This window comes from Cryptococcus neoformans, chromosome 7, assembly GCF_000149385.1.
Source record: "Cryptococcus neoformans var. neoformans B-3501A chromosome 7, whole genome shotgun sequence".
NCBI classification, from domain to species: domain Eukaryota; kingdom Fungi; phylum Basidiomycota; class Tremellomycetes; order Tremellales; family Cryptococcaceae; genus Cryptococcus; species Cryptococcus deneoformans.
This window is the reverse complement of record NC_009183.1, coordinates 182,551-203,575: the sequence shown is the minus strand read 5'-3', so window position 1 is coordinate 203,575 and position 21,025 is coordinate 182,551. Positions and strand designations below refer to the sequence as shown.

The 21,025-nt window shown below is 48.7% G+C and overlaps 8 protein-coding genes across 8 annotated transcripts; 5 read left to right on the top strand and 3 right to left on the bottom strand.

The window, feature by feature from the left end:
• Positions 1–1,631: 1,631 nt before the first annotated feature.
• Positions 1,632–4,560, bottom strand: CNBG0650 (hypothetical protein; the record flags this gene model as incomplete). The annotated part of the gene is made up of 10 exons (XM_769326.1): positions 1,632–1,637; positions 1,694–1,775; positions 1,828–1,848; positions 1,898–2,009; positions 2,080–2,439; positions 2,494–2,969; positions 3,027–3,153; positions 3,208–3,286; positions 3,338–3,458; positions 3,509–4,560. The coding sequence occupies 10 exons, from the start codon at positions 4,558–4,560 to the stop codon at positions 1,632–1,634; spliced, it is 2,436 nt and encodes an 811-aa protein (XP_774419.1).
• Positions 4,561–4,987: 427 nt separating this feature from the next.
• Positions 4,988–5,877, top strand: CNBG0640 (hypothetical protein; the record flags this gene model as incomplete). Its single annotated transcript, XM_769325.1, has 3 exons — positions 4,988–5,165; positions 5,272–5,438; positions 5,611–5,877. 3 exons carry the CDS (start codon positions 4,988–4,990, stop codon positions 5,875–5,877), a joined length of 612 nt encoding a protein of 203 aa, XP_774418.1.
• Positions 5,878–5,986: 109 nt separating this feature from the next.
• CNBG0630 (hypothetical protein) lies at positions 5,987–7,636 on the bottom strand (the record flags this gene model as incomplete). The annotated part of the gene is made up of 4 exons (XM_769324.1): positions 5,987–6,086; positions 6,158–6,282; positions 6,384–6,683; positions 6,761–7,636. The coding sequence occupies 4 exons, from the start codon at positions 7,634–7,636 to the stop codon at positions 5,987–5,989; spliced, it is 1,401 nt and encodes a 466-aa protein (XP_774417.1).
• Positions 7,637–7,927: 291 nt separating this feature from the next.
• Positions 7,928–10,167, top strand: CNBG0620 (hypothetical protein; the record flags this gene model as incomplete). The annotated part of the gene is made up of 5 exons (XM_769323.1): positions 7,928–8,140; positions 8,208–8,755; positions 8,808–9,658; positions 9,722–10,041; positions 10,117–10,167. The coding sequence occupies 5 exons, from the start codon at positions 7,928–7,930 to the stop codon at positions 10,165–10,167; spliced, it is 1,983 nt and encodes a 660-aa protein (XP_774416.1).
• A 656-nt stretch (positions 10,168–10,823) lies between these two features.
• CNBG0610 (hypothetical protein) lies at positions 10,824–12,104 on the top strand (the record flags this gene model as incomplete). Its single annotated transcript, XM_769322.1, has 2 exons — positions 10,824–11,694; positions 11,764–12,104. The coding sequence occupies 2 exons, from the start codon at positions 10,824–10,826 to the stop codon at positions 12,102–12,104; spliced, it is 1,212 nt and encodes a 403-aa protein (XP_774415.1).
• A 508-nt stretch (positions 12,105–12,612) lies between these two features.
• On the bottom strand, positions 12,613–15,635 carry CNBG0600 (hypothetical protein; the record flags this gene model as incomplete). Its single annotated transcript, XM_769321.1, has 7 exons — positions 12,613–14,170; positions 14,226–14,679; positions 14,737–14,848; positions 14,894–14,991; positions 15,076–15,213; positions 15,281–15,407; positions 15,465–15,635. 7 exons carry the CDS (start codon positions 15,633–15,635, stop codon positions 12,613–12,615), a joined length of 2,658 nt encoding a protein of 885 aa, XP_774414.1.
• A 2,352-nt stretch (positions 15,636–17,987) lies between these two features.
• On the top strand, positions 17,988–18,778 carry CNBG0590 (hypothetical protein; the record flags this gene model as incomplete). The annotated part of the gene is made up of 3 exons (XM_769320.1): positions 17,988–18,223; positions 18,306–18,601; positions 18,654–18,778. The coding sequence occupies 3 exons, from the start codon at positions 17,988–17,990 to the stop codon at positions 18,776–18,778; spliced, it is 657 nt and encodes a 218-aa protein (XP_774413.1).
• A 947-nt stretch (positions 18,779–19,725) lies between these two features.
• CNBG0580 (hypothetical protein) lies at positions 19,726–20,901 on the top strand (the record flags this gene model as incomplete). The annotated part of the gene is made up of 1 exon (XM_769319.1): positions 19,726–20,901. The coding sequence occupies one exon, from the start codon at positions 19,726–19,728 to the stop codon at positions 20,899–20,901; it is 1,176 nt and encodes a 391-aa protein (XP_774412.1).
• Positions 20,902–21,025: the final 124 nt, after the last annotated feature.

Sequence of the window (21,025 nt, the reverse complement as noted above, 5' to 3'; positions counted from 1 at the left end):
CTCCTCATCGTAGCATTCCGTCCTGGGTCGCCTCCATGGCCAAATACTTCGATGTTCCCCGGCCACGGTGTTGCCGATGCTCTGTAGAAGGAATGGACTCGGTGCACAGCGCCTTTGCGTGTACTGAGAACCCGACAGATCCTAGACGATGGTCCCGAGTTCATATACGGACTTTCCGTGCGGGTGCGGGCCTCAGAGGGGGGGGGGGGGGGGAGGGGGAGGTAAAGATTATATGCAACATGTGCTGGTATTCGTAATATGCTTATCGGCGATCCGTGTCTCACCCATGACTCGCAGCATCAAACAGAAAAGAAGTCGAACACAATCGCAAAAGGCTCTACTACAAGGATGATCCAATCGTCTTCCTTTGGCTTCTGCACATGCCAAATCCACATGCTCCTCCATATCTTCTGGTGACATCCGCCTAGTAGCGCCAATTAGGCTCTCAAGGCAAGCTTTGCGATGGGAGCATTGATGCGGCGACCCGAGTTCTCATGTGGCGAACCTTTGATATCCTCATGCGAATATGGCGCAGCGAACCCCGTCAAACAGTTCTACCGTCCATTAACAAATACGATTTGGAAGATTGGTGCGACTCCCCATCGACTGGAAACAGGTCTCAGGTGTAGAGAAGAAAGATGGACGACGGATATCATACAGCGGAAGCAGGAAATTGAGAGATTGTTGAATCCAAACAAGACGATGGCCATACACGCTTTTTTAGCCAACGAGTAAGCCATCTTTCTTCTCATGCACGCACTTGAGTGCTATACTCTTCCGGCATTGGTCTGGTTATCTCGCTCAAGAGGTCCTCAGTCCGTTTTAAACAAACCACAATCTGTTGAAGGCTATCGTTTAGAAGAGGTATAAGAGGAATTGGCCAGGATGAAGGTGACGACCAATTGATGGCCAAGGGAATGGAAAGGGCTGCCAGTGCTTTCTGGCTCCAGTGATAATGGAAAGAATCGAAGGATGTAAACTGAAAAAGGGGAACAAACGAGGAAAAAAGCAAGAATTGGAGCGGTGATGATGAAGAAATGAGCGTAACGTTGGTAATCCCTTTGTTACGTCACATATGGCTATGCATACTGCACTGCTCATCACCTCTAAGCCACATTTATCAAAGGGAAATACACATGAAGAGGCATGAAATCCAACTAGCAAACTGAGCAGCTTTTATGCCATCTCCTAATTCCTTGTTCTTATTACGGTCGAGAGGAATGCAGAGGGCATTGAGTCTTCAACAGAATTACGGACTGATTCTGAAATAGTTCAGTTGTTACGAGGATTGGAAAGGAATTCCAAGAAGTAGGTTCCTTTATGGCCTTTATAAGGCCATTACTAAACTATGGCACAATAAGCCCAAAAGTTGTGTCCGGCCAAAATTGCCCATGCAGTAAGCTTCGTCAGAAACTGACCTCTTTCTTCCACTGTTTATCTAATTGGCCTCTCAAACATTTATATGGTTGCTGTACGTCAAGGTTTGGTATTTATATAAATGATACATGAGCATGAACAAGGTATAGTTGATGGTTCAAAGCAGAAGGATACAACAGATTACTTGTCGATACATGATATCTCGGATATCCAGGCTGTCTTCCACCGTCCCTAAATTCGATACGGAGTAATAATTACCACTACAGCGAGGTCAGTAAAATGGTTAATAATATCTCTCGAGTAATTTTCTATTCACATATGTTTCGTCGCGATATTCGACTGTGGATGGCAATCCCTTTTCCTTTCGTTTAGCCTTTTCAGCCAGCCACTTTTCGAACCTGTCGCCCCGTTAGTGATTGGATTTGTTGAGACCTTTTGAAAATGGCTAACCATTTTTTCATCTTCGCCCGGCTTGCATACGTGTCAGCCGTGTATATGCACAGCGGGCATCACTACTCACCTTTTCTCATTTCCCACATTAACCGTGGCTATCATCTTCAAGTCTGCACCTGGTAATGACAAGGCGAAGCAGGTCAATTCAAAGAAACTCGAGTGTTCCGAGTACGGTACCCCTAATTCCCATTTTTATCAGCTTGGTTTCCTCCACGCCAAAAAAGAAACGCCTCTGCACAAACGACTCACCATACATCATGAAATTCCTACTACTCCCCCTCATAGTCTTTAAATCCCCTTCCCCAAACCTCCTCGCCTGATCCCGCCGTATAATAGTGTTCACATCGGGCAACATATCCGTCCCCGCAGGCGGAGAATAACTCCATCCAGTCGGACGGAATCCTAAGACTCGGTCGAAATGAGGGTGAAGAAGGGTGAGATAGGATTGCAAGCGGTCGAGCTGAATGTTACCTAGAGGTAAAAGGTGGACTTGGGCTTCGATAGGATCAGAGGTAAGCATGGAGTGGAGTTCGGGGTCGGTTTGGCATAGCAAGATTCCTTTTTTGCGCTGATCGCAATAAATCTTGGAGCCTATGGCTTTTGCAACCGCTAAGAAAGGTTGTCAATATGGATGGCACTGGACATTAATGGAAGTATGCTCACCCTTGACTATTCTTTCCTTTCCGATGGAATAAGTCCCGACGACCACCAAAGTCCGACTCTTTGCTCTTTTCCCAACGCCCCCCAATTCTTCCTTGACTTCCTCCTTAACCCGTTCTTCCTTCTTTACCAACCATCCTTGCATCATCTGTTTCTCCCTCTCACCCTTCTCCTCCTTTATTTCAACCTCAATTTCTCTCTCTCCTCCATCCTCCGTCTTAAGTGTGACTTTCCTTCCCCCACCATATGTCATACTTCCCACGCCCGATACTCCTATGACCGAACCTTGTTGCACTGCCTCAAGGGATGGCGCATCGTCCGACTCGCCAACGACATTTCGCCTCGCAAGCGTGGCACACGCGTTGATCACAAGTGGTTGAGGGGGGAAACAGTATTTAGGATTGAGATAGGTTGTATCAAGATAGCAAGTATTGATAGGTGCACGGGCTATTGCAGGATGTAGGACCATTTTGGGGTTTCTAACACCAAAGCAGCAATGTTAGGTCCTGCCAATGTAAGGTAAATAGTAGACGCACGCTCTAAAATCTCCACAGTGAAGATAGCGAAACACGCGTTTACTGCCTACGTATGGACTTGCGAAGCCTGAATCACCAGCGTTAACAGTCTGTCGACCTTCAAAGAGGAAGATTGAAGATCCTGGACCTTTTGATATTTGTCAGCTTTTCATCCTTGATTGCACGGGACAAGGGTGCATACAGTGATTGGCTTCAATAGGTGTTACCGTGACACCTCCAGTGTTGGGCATTTCGAATGGCATGTCGTTAGGTAATCCATGCTACTTTAGCAATTAGCCACGACAGGAAGAGATGTCTGAAAAATGGCTTACAACCCATTTCGGATCGACTTCCAGCATATGAATGATAAGGTTTGCTGTCGTCTGAGAACAGTAGATGGGCCCGTTATTCCAGCTTTTGGAAAGATTGGTGTAATGATCAGAATGGGCATGCCTGTGTTTCTGTCAGCCAGGACGCGCGTAAAATTAATCGAGATGACATACGTTAAGAGATACGCCGTCACGCCCGGTATCGCCCCGTACCTAAAAGCGTCCACTGCCACAGGCATACCCGTTAGAACCTTGTAAAAAGGCGCCCTTCTTCTTCCCGCGTACCGTTTACCATCCCGCCTCAAATCATCCTCAGCATCTTTCCACTGCTCATGTTCCTTATGCCCCGACATGAGTAGTGAGAATGCGTTGGGACCTTTGATCGTCGACTGAGACGGAGGTTCGGGAATCGGGATGGAAAAGGAGAAGGGTGAGATGCGACGGCCACGTTTCGATGTTGATGGTTTGATGGATGAAGAGATGGCGGATTGCGCATCGTCGGCATCGTCAACCTCATCTTCCATCCCCATCCCTTCGTCCGGTTCTTCCCATTCCATTCCTCCGACAGTAAGACCATTACCACTCTGAGTATCTTGCCTTTCTGGGCTATGTGGACGATCGCGATCGTCCAGTTCCACACCCGAATCGTCTTCTTCTATTTTACCTTCCCAAGGATCTTGTGTCCTCGTATCGTCCTCGTCAGAGACCATCATAATTTGATCATTACCATTCTCTTCTACATCGGCAGTATTGACCACCTGAGGCCACGTAGGCGGTGGCTTGAACTCCGAATAGCTAGCAAACATTGGAGGAGCCTCGGATGGGCGACATGGAGATTGTGAAGGTAGTTGCGGCGCCTGGTTTCGGTTTGAAGAAGCCGAAAATTTGCGTCGTTTAGATCTTGTTGGTGGGGCCGCAGGCAACACATCGTCTTCATCATCATCGCTGATCACAACAGGATCGTGGACAGAGCCATTATGGTCTTTCTGCTTCTCCTTCCCTTTCCCTTTGTGAATAGAATTCTGCTTGGAGCTGGTATTTCTAGCCTGACTGTCTTTTGAAGACCCAACCGTGTGTTCAACCGAAACCACCCCGCTTTCCACTTGTGTGTGGGATACGTCGAATCCAGTTCTCACTGAGGTTGTTTCTTTCTTGAAGAAACTGAGGAGCGTCCCGCGCTCAGGCTGTAGGCGTGGTTTCCTGAACGTTGGTGTCGCTGGTGCCATCTTGTAGCTGTTTTCAACGGATTTCTGTACGTATCATCCTAGCGCCGTACGAGCTCCAATTGAAGCAGTATGCTTAGGGAAAAAAAGAGCACGATTTGGAATGAAAATGTATATGTCGTCGATCTTTCTCTCGATATGTACGTAATAGTATTATTATGTGTAACCGAGTAACCGAGTTGGCTGGACTGGGTAGTCACGTGACTCGCTGCCCCTTGAGCCATCTTCTTCAATATTTATCGAAATCTCATCAATCATCATCAACAATTAATAATTGCAACAATTATTTAATTGAGCGGCTTTGTCCGCCTCACAAAACGTCGAATTCTTCTTTCATTTCAAGCAAAGTTTGTCTAAAACCAGCTTTTCAAAAGTGCAAAATCTTTAGTTTCTCAACTTCTGTATTCCTTCTCCATACAACGCAATAACCATGTCCGGCGAAAAACCAACCGAAGAAGAAATTGAAGATGTCATCCTCTCTGCTCGATTTGGCGATCTTGATGACCTTAAGACTTTTGTCGACACTTTTGGTAAAGAAGTTTTGGCCGAAGCGAGAGATGAGCGGGGAAACACTGTCTTACATATGTGCTGTGGTAACGGCCATCTCGGTATGTCTCTTGTACCACTGTAGCTCTTTATCTCTCTCCTGGAAAGGATCACCTCAAGGTTCATGGCTAATTATGGGTGCTTCTTGCAATTCTCTTTTGGGTGTAGATGTCTTGGAATACCTCCTCCCACGTTTACCTCCCTCGCTCCTTTCCGTGACCAATGAAACCGGATCCCCCGCTATGCACTACGCTGTGGCGAACAATCATACCGAATGTGTGAAGGCGCTTGTCAACTGGCCCGAGGAACAGGGAGGTGGTCTTCTGTTGTTGAAGGTGAGTTGTACTCTCCTTCTGTCTTTATCTTCGTTACTCTCCGTCTCCGTCACATCCTGTGCTATTGTGGGAGACTGACGAACATCAATTATGGGGGACAATCGGTTTTGTTGGGATATGAGAACACATGCTGACTTTGAATTGTTTCTGTCTACTTTGGAAATTACCACAGCAAAAGAACGCTTCCGGCCGAGACGCTTTCCTTGAATCCATATTCGCCGGTGAAGGCAAAGAAGAAGTTTCAGGTTGGATCGAGGGATACCTGTACAGGGTTGAAGGCGGAGATGACGAGGAAGAAGGTGAAGGAGAGGGGAAGGAGATCAAAATGTCTGTAGGAGACGAGGTTGTTGAAGACGAGGCCGAGGTGGTTGATGAGCTTGCGGAGAAGGCTGAGGCGCTTGAAGTCAAGGATGAAAAGGAGAAGAAGAGATCCAACTAGATGCTATAATGTATGTATGTACAAACTCGGATTTGAATATTTGGTTGGGCAACAGGCAGTACACGGTTCTGTCGCCGATAATACAACAGCGTTGTATAGTATAAACAGATCATTCTAACCAGGGCTGTACCCATCTCGTCTCTTCCCAGACATTTGCACTCAACCCGTTAACTTCTGGCCAAGGATGACACCGGACCTTTTTAGGAGGTCTACAACCAAAATTCAGCCTTTTCTCTTCTTGCGTATCATTGTAACGCATTTGATTGAATGTCCAACTTACTTTGTGCTCCATTCAATCTTGTCGTCCAGATGTTCAGGAGGGACACCATCAATCCATCCCAATTGTTCCTTTTGTTTTCCCACATCTTCAATGATGTCCTTTGCTACATCCCTCTCGTACGCCAACTACATTATTCCACCATTTGTATTAGCATCCAACTACCCAGCTACCCATAAAACCCCTCAAAATAGTTCTGCAGGAAAAAAGGGGGAGAAGGATGACCTACCTGAACACTAGGAACGACCGCCACCTTCCCAAACCCAGCTTTCCAAAAATCAGTGGCGATCAACGTACACTCACTTGCTGCACACTCTCCCTTTTCGACATCGCCTCTCCTGAAACGGACATTATGAGGAGGAAGGAAAGGTTTAGGCGATAAGACGGCGAGAGCGTTCCACGATGAGAAGACTTGGAATGGTTCGAGGCGGGAATAGGCGTTACGGGAGTTAGGGGAGTTAGGGAATAGGTCCGAGGATGGGGACCACCAGGGGTTGTCAATAGGATAGAATAAGTCGCCCGTGTCGATCTGTCATCGGTATAGTGAGTGAGTTTGTGCATAATCCAGGGGAAGTGGGCGAGGAGAAGTAATGAATGATGACTCACAGTTCGTCCTACCCAGATATCATAATAATACTCTGGTCTCTTTTTCCACCAATCCATGGCAGTAGTGATCCCGGCCCCATTCTTCACATGCTGATAAACCAATTCCAGGATGTCCGCCGCATGTAAGTATACATCATTGAAAAAGACGACCGCTTCAATCTCGTCTCCCCACTTTTGATCGCCTTCTCCTTGCCATAACGGTGCAAGTGCCGTATTACGCAGCTCTGCAATCTTCTCGATTCGATTATGCTTTCCCCAGTCAATCTTGCTTTCCCCTGTTTCGATTCTTGTCCAAGCGCTTTCGAGACCTTGGTCGTCCAGCATGGGCTTGAGGACTTGTTCAATCGCTTTTTGGGTGCAGTCGCTGGAAGGTCCTTCCAGAATGGATACCGCCAAGTGGTCGGGGGCGAGATACCTCAGCAGAACAATTAGAGTATTCAGCAAATCGGGAAGATGAGCTTCGATCTGCCTCGTATTTGTGACTAAAAGGTATCTCCCCCTTTTGGATCGTTTCAATGGGAGATATCTCTTTTTCTGCGCTTCCGTCAAATCAGGGTCCAGATGCACCGGATCCCCGGCCGAAGGACAGATCTCTCTAAACGCTTCTGATGTCGCATTAAGCGCCCTTTCCAAGAAGAGGTCCTTGGTATGTATCACCGATGGTGAAGGAGAAGGAAAGAGTCCGGGCCATTGCAATTTGCGTGCTGACGGATCGGGGTGGGAGAGGAAAGAGAGGAAGAAAATGCAAACGAGGACGAGCGAGAGGACAAAAAGAGGACTTTTGGATAGAGAGGCCCGGGCGATGGGTGAATGAGATGATGTAGGGAGCGACGGAGTCGCCGGACGAGGAAATGTTCTAAGGGTATTTCGGAACATCTTCCAGCCCTTATAACCTCTATTCTACGTGTACAAGGATACGTGAGGAAATGTATGCAGAATAAAAGATTGACTTCAGATGTTCTTTAATTATAATGGCGTTCAGTTGCTCCGGCGCATTCCCAGAGTTAAAACCTCAACGTCATCACTTCTGTCATCACGTGATCTTACCACTTTGGCCGCTTCTTGTTCGTCACTTCGTCAAGCATTTATTGTCAGTACTATCTTCAATCTTCACTTCACTTCATCTTCCTTCCAATTCGGAAATCAATTATCTGTGGGATGGCATCCATGTTGGAGCGCCTTATGGCAAAGACTTTTCAAAAGCAAACCCCTCCAGCCGATGAGCAGCCCGATTCTACGCCCTATCGCCCTCGCCGAGAACCTCTTCCATACGAGATCCCGGACCCCAAGGGCACTCCATGGCTTCTCAAAGTCCCAGACGAAGTTCTCGAGCGAATTTTTTCTAATGTAGATCGCGTGACATTTGTGCGGTGCCATCGAGTAAGCCTTACTTTTTTGTCTTATCGCACCCACACTCCACCGTTAATCACTTGATGTATGTCTATAGGTTTGTTCTCAGATCAACAATTTTCTGAGCGGGAATACTTCTATGAAGCTTCGAAATCTCCTACAAACATCTTCCCTCATTCTCAATCCCAATGCTCTCCTTCCTGATGCAGTCAATCCACACCTCGTGCCGCCCTCTAAGGCTCAGCTTTTGGACACCCTCCGAGAACGCCTCACACGTTTCCGTAGTTTTTCACCCAAGTCGGAGGAGACTGTTAAATTTCAGGAATATGAGGGGAGGTTATATGAGTTTTTAGAAGGTGTATTGGTGCGGAGTGTACCTATCCCTTATTCGAGACAGATTGGGAATGAGATTGGAGTGTACGAGTTTGGGAAGATGGGAGAATGGGAGGATGTGAAGAATAGACCTGGTGATGGCAGAGATGGTGGTGGAAAAAACCGAGATGAGGATGATGCGATGGATGAGATTATTGATATCGAGGAAGATGAAGAGTTTGGTAATATCAGGCGAACGCACAAATTTGGCTTTCAAATGTTGGATTTCGCTTTTGATCCGGGACAGGATCTTTTCGTCGTAGCCGAATACAAGTGTGTTTGTAATCTTAATTCCTTTGAATTCATCGGCTGACCGAGCTCTCAGGCCTCATCCTCAAGATCCTACTATCAACCTTCACCTCTTTACACTCTCTACTTTCCAGCCCCATCCACGAGCCAAAGAGCATATCCTCACTTGGCCCTCAGGAACACTCTATGGGAGAGCCCCTTCACTAGGCTTCCAGATATGTGATGACGGGCTGTTCGTGCTCAAGAATCATCATCGCGGAAGTAAAGATATGCTCTGTGGATGGCAATGGACGACTGGTCGATTGGCGGTCACACTTATTGCTCCTCATACATCCACGTTCGAGTCTTTCATTTGTCTTACACCTTCATCTTTCGCCATTCCCAGCGTATCGACGACTTTGAACCCCGATTCTGAGATCCTTGGGGACCTTACCGACCCGGGCGACCTCATATTTTCCCATCATCTCAACATCTATGCCTTTCCTCCTCTTTCCAGCACTACGGTGAACGAACACGAACCTGTCCCTCCTCCGCACACAGCCACGCACGTCACGACCATTGACCTACCCGAATTTGTCATTGATTTCGAAAACGATCTTCCTCCACCACGAATGACGATTCGTGCCGATCCTGCACCCAGGTACAATCTCCCTACCCACCCTATCGGGTCCCCTCAGCCGTTTATCCCCGATCCTGAAAGCGGTATTGTCGTCCTCGAATTTTACTGTCAACCCACTGAAGATGAAGAGGGACATCTCCAGACCACGCATTATGTAATGTTTGTGAGGAAGAAAACATTATTGGGCTATCTTCCTGCACCCACTAGTCCCTTGTTGTTCAGTGCATTCCCCAGGCCCGCGCCAGTCGTGCCATTTGCAAATATCGCACCCAAAGTAAGGATGCTCGGTCCTCACCAGTATGTCCCATGTAAGTTTAATCCCCTACTTCAATGACGCCGACCTATTCTGATCCTCATTTCCGCATTTTTAGCGTGGGTATGCTACGTCTACCAAGACCGATATGTTACCAGAAGCGATGTCGAAAGCGAACCTTGCATCCAGCTGTACGACTTTGACCCTATGCGGGTCCGTCAAGCCCAGTTCGACCCTGAATTGAAAGACGGTCAAAATGCGTTTGAGGTGATCACGGAGGAAGCTGATGTACCATCGCATCAAGAATATAGACACTCGACGTTGGTTAAGGGTGTGAAGACGGGAGCGGAGTTGCCTTGCACGGTGGCAGAGCTGGAACTGTTGGATGATGGGGTACATACGATCATCATTGATGCGGAGAGAATTATAGCCTTCGATGTGAGTTATCTTATTATTCCTCAAGCTGCTAGGCAATCATAATTTTGGTGACTGATTTCGCCATTTCTATTGTAGGATTCAGAAGACGAGAATGACGAGTTATTCATGCGCATCATGGAATTTTAGAAACATGACTGTAATAATTCATCTGAGTGCATATTTAAGTTGAGATGCAGTCTCCTCTGATCATCATTAATGATCCGGTAAGAAAGAGAGCAATGCATCAAATAAAAGCCTTTGTTCGTACATGGACTCAAAGATGAGTATTTAGGGACGCAATGCAAAAAGCAGACCAAATGGATGCTGCGGATACTGTAAAAAGCGCGTCGACGTTATAAACGTCAGTGAGAGGGAGATGGTGCCTGAAAGTGAAGCTATCTCCATCGCATTTCATTTCGCAGTATTCGAATAAACATATATATACATATATCCACTTTTCAATTCACTTTACTTTTTCATTCCGCAACATCTTCATAATCTTATCCTGCCTAAGATGGCAGCCCGATCGCCTCGTACCTCGTCGCACTCCCGCAACCCCTCCACAGCCTCCCACATCGACCTCGCGACATTTACTCCCAAATCGGCCGCTGCTCGTCGGATGAGCCACACATCGACCCTTCAATCCGCTTCTATATCTCCTAGAACATTCTTCGAGAATGTACTCGATGCCCATCAACTAACACTAGCAGGCGTGGTCAGTTCATTGATGTTGTGAGCTGCTCCATGTAACTTTCGATTGAATACAAGCTAAAACAACAGATGATCGTGGCAGATGCGGAATCATGTACTCTCTTGTCCTCTCTACATCACTCAACACTTCTGAAATACATCATAACCACATCCCCGAGCGCGTCGCCTACTTTGCTCGTAAATCCAACATTCTGAACGTCATATTTGTCAAACGAGCTTGGGCTTGGACATCTGCCATTTACCTCTTACACCTTGTCACTTCTCCTCGAAACCGTTCCAGGATGTTTAGCTTTTCCACTCCTCCCAACGATGGACGAATCAGAAGGTTATTGGTCTGGATAGCAGCTACCGCATGCTGGGCTGTATTCACAAGGTGGTTCTTTGGTGCAGGCCTTGGAGATCGAATCATTGCCCTTACGGGTGGGAACTGTGCTCTTCCTTTACCGCCCTCTATCTCACCTATCCTTGCTCGGCACACTTTTGGTAAACTATTCACTGCTGGACCTCAAGGATCATCAGGCCAGGAAAAAATCTACATTGCCCTCCCTTACAAATTTTGCACCGGCGTTCCTCTCACACCTGACGCTTTGCCTGAACTATTCGCTCTCCTCCCTGGCGGCGGCAAGGGAACTGCCATCCCACCAGGAGGCGGACCTACCGCTTCGCATGAAAGTCTCGCTCCCCTTCCGCGCCCGAGGTGGCATAAAGGGTTCGACATTTCTGGTCACTCTTTCCTCTTGACGCTATGTATCATGGTTCTTGGCCGCGAGCTCGCTCCTACTTGGCGAGCTTGGGCCGGTGGTAAAACGGCTGGGTTGCGCTATGGAAGGGCTAGAGGGTGGAAGAGCAAGGTTCATGGGTTGATCGCTCTTGCGGCGACGGGGCTGGTAGGTATCTGGATGTGGATGGTACTCATGACGGCTGTGTACTTCCATAACCCTCCCGAAAAGCTTGCAGGGCTTTGTACGTCCTGCTCATCATCTTCTCCCATTCTCAGATATTTAGCTGATTCATCTATTTTTCTACTGATAGTGCTCGGTCTCTTGTCTTCCGGCTTGATCAACCTTTTCATTCCGACCTTTTCCCCATCTCCCTTCAATCCTATCACAACAACACGAACTCCAACGCCTCCAGCCTCAGGCTCGGGTTCATGCGAAGGGAAAGGACGACCATTTTCTCACAGTTTAGGTGACGACGGAGAAGAAGAAGAGGTGGTGGATGAGAATAAGGCAAGGAGAGAGAATGCGGTGGATAATGGTATTATTTACAAGGTTGATGGTGAGGATGGGAAAGGTGAGGAGGACCTTAAGGGGAGAGTGAACGTGAAGCAGAAAGAGGCGTTAGCGACAAAGGAGAAGACCAAGGAGCAGTAAAGCATCTTGTAGAGACCCCATTTATGTCTTTTTGTCTCTCATGGTTTGGAATAGTATGTACTTTGATATGAGGAGCAAAGGAATTAGAGAATGCGCGTCATGTAGCTGTAAACACGACAAAGTAGACTTTTTCTTTCAACAGAAACATGCATATCATCCGTCTTCTTCTTCTTTTACCGTGCCAATGAATGAAGAGAAGACCATGTCACATATCATATCATATTCTAATCAAATTAGAACTGGAAAGCCTTTGAAATCGAGTCCCTATGAACCTATTACCGAGAATCGTATGGCGTACAGTAGATCTGATGTATCGCGGACGACGAAATACTAAGGGGTAAAATTGGGGGTATATAGAAAAAAGATCCCTTACAAAACAAAAACCGCTCAATGCTATGTATCATATTTCAACACTTTTGAAGAGACCAAGCTTTTACAAACGTCTCCCTCCCACACCATTCTCATTGACGTCTGACGCTTTCGCCAGTTATCCAGACATCACATCAGATCAGATCAACGATCCCTGCTGGGCTTGCTGTTGGAACGGCTGCTGCTGTTGCTGCTGCTGTTGTCCAAATATTCCTTGTCCCTGTCCATGGTTTTGTCCACCAAACGCCGATAACCCGCTAAAGGCGCCCATCCCTGTCATCTGCGGGTTCAACCTTCCAGCATTAGATGACGATCCTCCAAGCATGGTAGATTGCCTAAACGGGTTGGGAGCTCCTGTCATTTGGGGCATCAGACCGCTGCCAGTTCCCGCTGAAGATCCCGCAGGGTTACCAGTGTTTTGGAATGACAAGGATCCCAAGCCGGGGAAACCTGTACTCTGCGGCTGAACGGCTCCAACTCCACCGACGCCGCTCGGTGAGGCTACAGCAGAACCGGGGTTTGATCCAGCACCAGATTCAGGTAGGGGTGGTAAGTTCTCCATCAACTGATTACCAAAACTGCTCGAAGGTTTGAATGGCTTAATGTTAGAGCCGCCATATCCGGTAGGTTGGGGTTGAATGAAGCCATTCGCACTGCTGTTGGTGTTTGCGCCTGTGGTCTGTGAAGTGAGCCCTGAAGTCGCGCTGGTACTACCTGTAGGGTTTGTAGACAAGAACGACAGCGGGTTCGAAGAGGAAGCTGTTTGTGTAGATGGAGAGGAAGCACCAGGACGATTAACAGACAAAGATCCGAATTGAGACAAGAAGTCCGTCCCACCACCGCCAGTGTTCGCATTGGCAGAACCATTCGCCTGGTTCTTGTTTGATGCAAACTCGCTCGCAATGCTCGACATCCCTGTACCCTGAGCACTCCCTTGCTGGCCCGCTTGATCCGCTGGTTGCGTCTGCTGTTGCTGCGCTTGAGGCTGACCCCATGCTCCGTCACTATTACCGGTATGAAGACCCATCATCATCTCATTCATTGTCGGCTTCTTCTGCGGCGGCTGATGCTGGGATCGAAGAGCAGGTACAGGAGGAACAGCGCCGCCTGCAGGGGCGAAGGGGTTCTTCGAGCCTGTTGTCTGGGCCGTCAAAGGTTTAGCCTCGGAGCTGGAACCGGCAGCTGTGCCGTTGGAAGGAGGAGTAGAGAATGCAGGCGTCGACCCTGGGCGTTGAATTTGGCCTTGTCCTTGTGTCTGATGAGATGGTTGGGCAAAAGGCGAAGGAGAAGCAGGTTGGGACATGGGCCCGCTCAAACCGCCCACACCCATACCATTGCCAGTAAGCATCATACTCTGCCTGAAAGGGTTAAATCCAGTAGCCTGAGGCTGTAGGAATCCAGTTTGCTGAGGCTGCATCTGCATCTGCATTTGCGGCTGTTGAGCTTGCGCATGGGGTGGCTGAATGAAACCAAATTCTCCTCCTGCACCTGGTTGTCCTGTAGACATAGGCATCATGGACTGTCTTCCAAACGCCATGGCACCTGTTTGTTGAGGCTGGAGGAAACCTTGTTGTTGTGGATGAGAAAAGCCGGTCATCTGAGGCTGCATGAATCCAGTTTGCTGGGGCATCATCATAGATTGGCGGAAGGGATTGAACTGCTGATGCTGGTTGACAGTCATCTGAGCGTAGTTGATCCTATATATAATGCTTAGTCTAAAATCAAAATGATTACACGGGCTCGGAAACATACTGTTGAGGAGCACCGCCAAACATGGTAGGTTGCTGGTCCGCTTGAATAGATTCGAAGAAATCTTGGATCTTTTTCGAAGCTCCCGCGGGAGCTTGAGGCTTAACTTCCGGCGCAGGAGATGCAGCCTTGGTCGATGTCGATGTGCTCTTATCGGGCGAAGCTTTCCTTGTGGGCTCTGTATCACTCGGACGCCTACTACCTCCCTCGACGACTCCCAGACTCCTCTTGTAATCCATTCTATTTTGCTCAAAGTTGGGATCGTTAAGGTACTCTTCCAACGCCTTGACGAGCCCTGTTGGGGCATGCTTGAGATTCGGCACAGGGACATTTAAGACATGGTGAAGTTTTCGGGCAAAGGAGAGGTAGTCAACGACTTTTTCGGTTTGCTTGATGAAAGATTTATAGATTTCAAACGAGTCGGTAGCGTCGACCTTGGACATTTCGAAATAATGCTCTGTTAGATGGGCAACGGTATGTCAGCCAGGGACGTGCGTGTGAGTACAAAACACACCTAGGATGTTGCAGACACCTTCATTACCGGCCTGGAACAAGACAAGCAAGTCTTTTACAAGAAGTCTCAATGCCAAAACTGTGTTTTCGTCTCTCAAATCATCGTCATAAAACTGGATTTCCATCAGCCCAATCTCATTACAATTCATGGAGCGTACCTTGCACTTGATGAGACTGTCCAATAACCTTTGCACCACCTTGACTTCTCTCAGCAAACCCTTCTCTACAGGAAGATGTCTTAATCTTCTTGCTTTTGCTAATACGCCCGTTAGCTAAATGACAATTGACGCCCCGGCTACCTCCATATGGACAAGATCCAGATCGACCTAAATCGACTTACAAGCAGCACCCAGCCCATCACTCCTCCTGTTAGACTCTGTCTGCACTCTTATAAGGTCTCGCTTTAAATCCCTATATACCCTAATTCTGTTGTCGAGGTAGTCGGCATAAGCACCCATGCTAGCAGGGGGGACGTATCCTGTAGTGAGATCAATCAGCATCTGGCAATATCGCCCCGATAGGGAAGACCTGATGATAAAGCGTACCTTGGAACCGCTGGCTATAGATATTCCGGAGTCTCAAGACATCGTTTCTGGCGAGAACATCGAGCAGTGCTTCAGTCTGTCCAGTGCGTATCATCTGGTGCAACGTAAGGAGGCCCTTGAACACGACCTAGTATGCCGTCAGGACTCGGTGACTCTTTGCTCTAGAGCACCATTGAATGCTCACCACACCGTTGGTATCTCTCAACCTTTGTGCGAGTACGATTGCAATCTCGTTGATCGAGCTGTCGTCCGCATAGGTAGCAGCGATGAGTGAATCAATGTACTTTGCTTTAGGAGGGGCGTTCTTCGGCTTTGTCGCAAGCTTTACGATCTTGTCGAAGGATTGGGCTGTCATGGTCGCCGAGCAGCCGTGGAGGATTGTGAGGAAGACGGAGATGAGGATGAGACGTTGCAGACCGAGAGATACGAGTGGGAATAAGGTGGTGGTAATACGCTAGTATTCGGGGAACAACACAGCTGGAGTGGATCCATCGCGCCTAACTAGATCCAAAAGAGGCAGAGTAGGCGCGGGAGCTGCAAGGAGCAACCTGATGACATCATCATTGTTTATCTCACGCGTATCGTGTTGGCCATCCAAGATACCGGTAGCAGGTTATTTCCTTCCTTATAGAGTTATTTTTATAAGGTTTTAATTATCCGACTCACGGCCATTTACGAGCAAACATCTTCTAGTACTCGCCGTGTGCTTGAGAACAAGATTGATACTGTACTATTCATTATTCGTGGCTATAATACTCAGCAAATACCCTATATTGGTCAGCTCGTCCTCCATCTCGGACAGCTACACCGACTGGGATCAAGCTACAACTGGCGCTGACAAGTGGCTCCGACCGTCGTTTGTTCAGGTTTAGCGACGAGTTCATAAATCTCCATGAGGGAAGGGAAGAGAGGAGTGAGGGTGCTTCGGAGTAGGGAATGATGGTGGGATCGATACCGATCAAAGAATTGGGTGAAACTTCCTGATCACGTCGTTAGATGGATTCTCAGATAATTGAAGATTGATATCTACTGTGCTAAGCCATTGGGCCCAAGTAGGAACTTCAGGCAGCCCACTCTTCATCAATGCCCATCTGAAACAGATCAGTATCGATGATATCAAAGCCCCTGTACAGCCATGGTCAGACACTCAACACCAGCAGCTCCAACTACCCTCACACACTTATCGTCGGCAGATTTTGACTTCATACCAGCCGTATAACAGGGAGGGGTTGGGCAAAAGGTATCCTTGGCATGTATACGACGATGTATGAATATAAGTGGTCCCCAAGTATCTGCTTTGAAATGTGAGCCATCAAACAATAGACGTTTGGCTGCCACTTTCTCTTGATTTCCCAGTTAAAACATCATACAGTCAAGTGTCGTTAGAAGAACCATCATTATCTCAGTGCCTGGGAATCAATACAGGCACTTCTTGACTATCCATTATTGCTCGACATCTTGTTTGGCATCAAAGATGCTGCTGCTGCCTGATAGAGAGTATGATCTGACAGGTTGGGCGGACGATTTGTTTCTGACGGATAGCCGACTATGGAATAGATCAGTTTTTTTAGCTATCCAGGCTCTCCAAAAAAGGCGTTGACAGGTCCCTAAAGTTTATAGACGCCTTCGGGATGAAGCAGCAAGACTCTTACACTGTACCATTGAACAACAGCAGAAAACCGATTATAACTTTAATTTGTAGATCTTTGGACTCGAGCTCACCTAGGAGCGTCCCGAGGAGGGCGAGAGCGAACGGACGGAAGGAGGCCAGAAGACCAAGCAGAGCAAAGTAGTCAAGTCTAACTCTAAAGAGAAATGGGAAACCGGACATGATATTATGAGCCCTTTCCTACTGCGGGCTCCGTAGTGGATGCATGCTTACAAGGTGCAAGACCACAAGTGCCATTCGGGCGCATCAAATACAAACTTTGCTCCATCGGGAAGTTTGTTCCAAAAGGCTAGCAGCGCATGAGATCAAACTGAGCCTTTTGGTGTGTATGTGTCGGAATCTGCTGGATGCATCCCATGCCTCTCCAAGGGTGTTGTGCAAGGAAGATGGGCGGTCCCATTTGAGATCGAAAGTCGAGCCTTTGTAACGCGTTTTGTTCAACTTTGTTGAAACTTTACTACTTCTAAAGGTAATGGACGGGACCAAATACGTAATGAGCCCAAACCTTTTATTAAAATGTGGAATCTCACTGGTGGGGCGACAGTTCGGGATCGCGTCGGGCTAATTTTGTAAACCCGGCCTTGAGTACTGGCATGACGTTTTTTGTCTTTGTTTGTTGTCGCACATAGCCTTCATACTCCTCCATACTCGTCACCGTGCCGCTCACCGTCATTTTCCACGAGTCTTGAAAATATTGCGTACCGTGCAAAAGGTTTTCACGCCGCAAGGCAGCGCACGGCTTTGTAGCTAGCACGGAGGGAAAAGCAGACGAACACACAGATGGGGACCTCTTGATGCAGGGGCTGTGCACGGACCCTCTTCCTTCCCTTCTGTGTGCCGCCGGATCCTCACCGTCCGCCGCTTGGCGACTAATACGCGTTGTTAATTTCAGATCAGATACATCGATCAGTCAGCATGGCAGATGGATTTTCATTTTTAATCATCCTTTCTTTCTCTTAGCACCGTTAACGCACCAAGCTAATACTGACCCTCTTCCAACCTACGCCCTCGTTCCCGCCCGCCGTCGCCACTGCCGCCATGTCCTCCGCCACCGCCACCCAGTCAGCGGCCGCCGGCTCCAGCCAGGCATCCAACTCTAACAACCCGTCGGCCTCACGCAGTGCCAGCCGCACCTCCACGACCGTCAGCATCCCCGGGACGGCCGCCGCGGGTGGCATCACCGTTACCCAGCCACCGAGCACGGCCAGCGCGAGTTACTACAAGATTGCAAAGGATAGCTGGATCACCTTTGGCTGGAACATGACTAGTCTCTAGTGCGTTTACTGCCGTATCTCTACAATTACAGTACTTTGCCTGCGATGTCGCCAGCTGCTGACGTCTTCTTTTTTCGAACAGCGTTACGCCCACGTCACTAACCGTCGTCGCCTCCTGCTCTGCTAATGGTAACACTTACCCTGTCGGCCCAACCACCTCGCCATACAACGTGTTTCCCGGCAACACCACCCAGGTCGTGTGGAATCCTTGGGAGTGGGAACAAATCCCGACAGAGGTGCCGTTTGCAGAAGCGACCTATGTGCTCTCCGTCTGGGACGAGAGGGGCCCTGGAGCGGCGCGAAAGGGCGGGTATTTGACTCCGTATTCGGGGACGAATTTTATGATGTATAGGCCAGCGGGGTATACGAGTATTGCTGGTGAGTTGGTGTTTGCGTCGATCGGTTCAAACTAACTGGTGGTCCGATCTAGATGGATGGCAATGTTCCACATGCTCCGACGCATTATATACACTCTCCCAACCGGCTCATCTCCTAGTCCTCACGACGTTTATCGTCACTATCATCTCCGCCTGGGGTATCCTCAGAAGATCATAGGGCGTTCATTTTTTCTGGAGAAGACCGAAAGCCGAGAGGCAAAAAGTTCATGGTGATGGTGGTGATTCGAGGGAGCTGGAATCCTTGTCTGGACGGATGAAAGGTTGGCAAAAGTTGGCAACAGTGATGCTGCGTTACGAGGATAAGGCCGGTTCGGACGGTGCCAATGGCTTTGGGGTCTATTTGAATCTTTCTTGGAGGGCAAAAGGGTGTGATAGGGGGTAGACTCATTGAGCCAGTCGGGGTGGTCAAAAAGGTTTAATTCTTCACGGACTATTCTAGCATCTTTTCTCCTCTTCGCTTTTCTCAGAGCCAACTACGAACACTTGACTTGTCTAATATTTTCCTAATTCTTTAATTGACGATTTTCACAACCTTTTTTCTTTGTGTATACGTGCAAGCTTCTATCACCGTACATATATGAAGTATAGTGACGATGGAAAAGGGATACCGAAAGCTTTAAAATTTGAAGCACAGATTTCTCGGGAAAGACTCATCTAACCGTATATAGATATCTGTAATCTCTAATCCGCCATCCCCGCTACTACCCAAAAGGTTGAGCTCTTTTTTTTCTTTCCCAACGACAAATCCCTCCAACCCTCCCAACCCCTTCACCTCAAACAAATCCAAGGTGCCACGGTTGAGATTGAGCCCCACACGCTGTCGGGACAAAGGAGAAACGACCTTCGGGTCAGAGGTTCCAGCGCTCTGGCCTTCACTGACTACGACCTGAAGGTTTACTCCCTCGGGGACCGAGACGCGAGGAGCACAGCCACCCCCAGCACCCCCAACAGCAAACTGGCCGAATTCTGCTTGGACCGGTGCGTGAACTGGCTCGACAAGGTGGGTCAGGTCGTCTCGAAGAACGCTCCGAAAGTCACTGGTGGGGTCTTTAAACCGATCATCCTTTCCACTGGTGGCCTAATGAGCAGGAGCACAGCAGACGAATGGAAGGAGTGGAGGGAGGCGATGCCGGTGGGGGGGTTCGAGAATGCAAGCTCAAGGATCTTCCACATCAACACGCGCTCCTTCTATTACGTTTCTGCATTCAGCAAAATCTACGACACCTGCAGAGAAGCCTGCGCTCGGACGACCTTGTAGACCTATGGGAGAGGCTGGACACGATGCTATGGGAGGAGGTGAAAAGGATGAGGATGAGGCAGCGAGAGGATACAGTGGAAGAGGAGGCTCTAGGGAGATCGTTGACGAGGCTACCAGCGCGACTGGGCGGACTAGGTCTACTTTCCTTCAAAGATGTAGCCCCCCTTGCTTACCGCTCGGCAGCCGAGGCCTCCGACACTCTCCTCGATAACCTAGGTCTCCTTTCTTCGCCAGAGGAACCTCCAACTCCGATCCCCCAACGAACTCGATGCGCAGAACTCTGGGAATCGCAACAGGAAGCCATCCTACATAATCTCGGCGACACTGAACGCAAGCGACTCACCGAGAATGCCTCCAGACTCGGCCGAAGTTGGTTATCAGTTATCCCTTACCTTCAACCCCTGCGCCTTTCCAATGTCGAGATTGTCTCTGGTCTCCATGACCGCACCCTGGTCGGCTCCTCGATCCCTGTCTGTCGCTTCTGTGGGTCGGACTCACCTTTGGGCCACGACGAGCTTTGCCGCGCCCGCAACCCCTGGACCCAGCGCCGGCACAATGCCATCAACCGCGTCATCTATCAACACCTCAAACAAATCCAAGGTGCCACGGTTGAGATTGAGCCCCACACGCTGTCGGGACAAAGGAGAAACGACCTTCGGGTCAGAGGTTCCAGCGCTCTGGCCTTCACTGACTACGACCTGAAGGTTTACTCCCTCGGGGACCGAGACGCGAGGAGCACAGCCACCCCCAGCACCCCCAACAGCAAACTGGCCGGCTTCTGCTTGGACCGGTGCGTGAACTGGCTCGACAAGGTGGGTCAGGTCGTCTCGAAGAACGCTCCGAAAGTCACTGGTGGGGTCTTTAAACCGATCATCCTTTCCACTGGTGGCCTGATGAGCAGGAGCACAGCAGACGAATGGAAGGAGTGGAGGGAGGCGATGCCGGTGGGGGGGTTCGAGAAAATGGAGAAACGGATTGGTGTCGAGCTAGTAAAGGCAAGGGCGAGGACGCTGGTCTTATGAGGAAGAGGAGGTTGGATTATTTTTTCTTTTCTTTAAAAAGTTGTTTATTTAAGTAGTTTCTTTCATTCGGGTAACACACACGACAACCCAATAAATTAAACAACGAAAAAATGCAACCTCTATA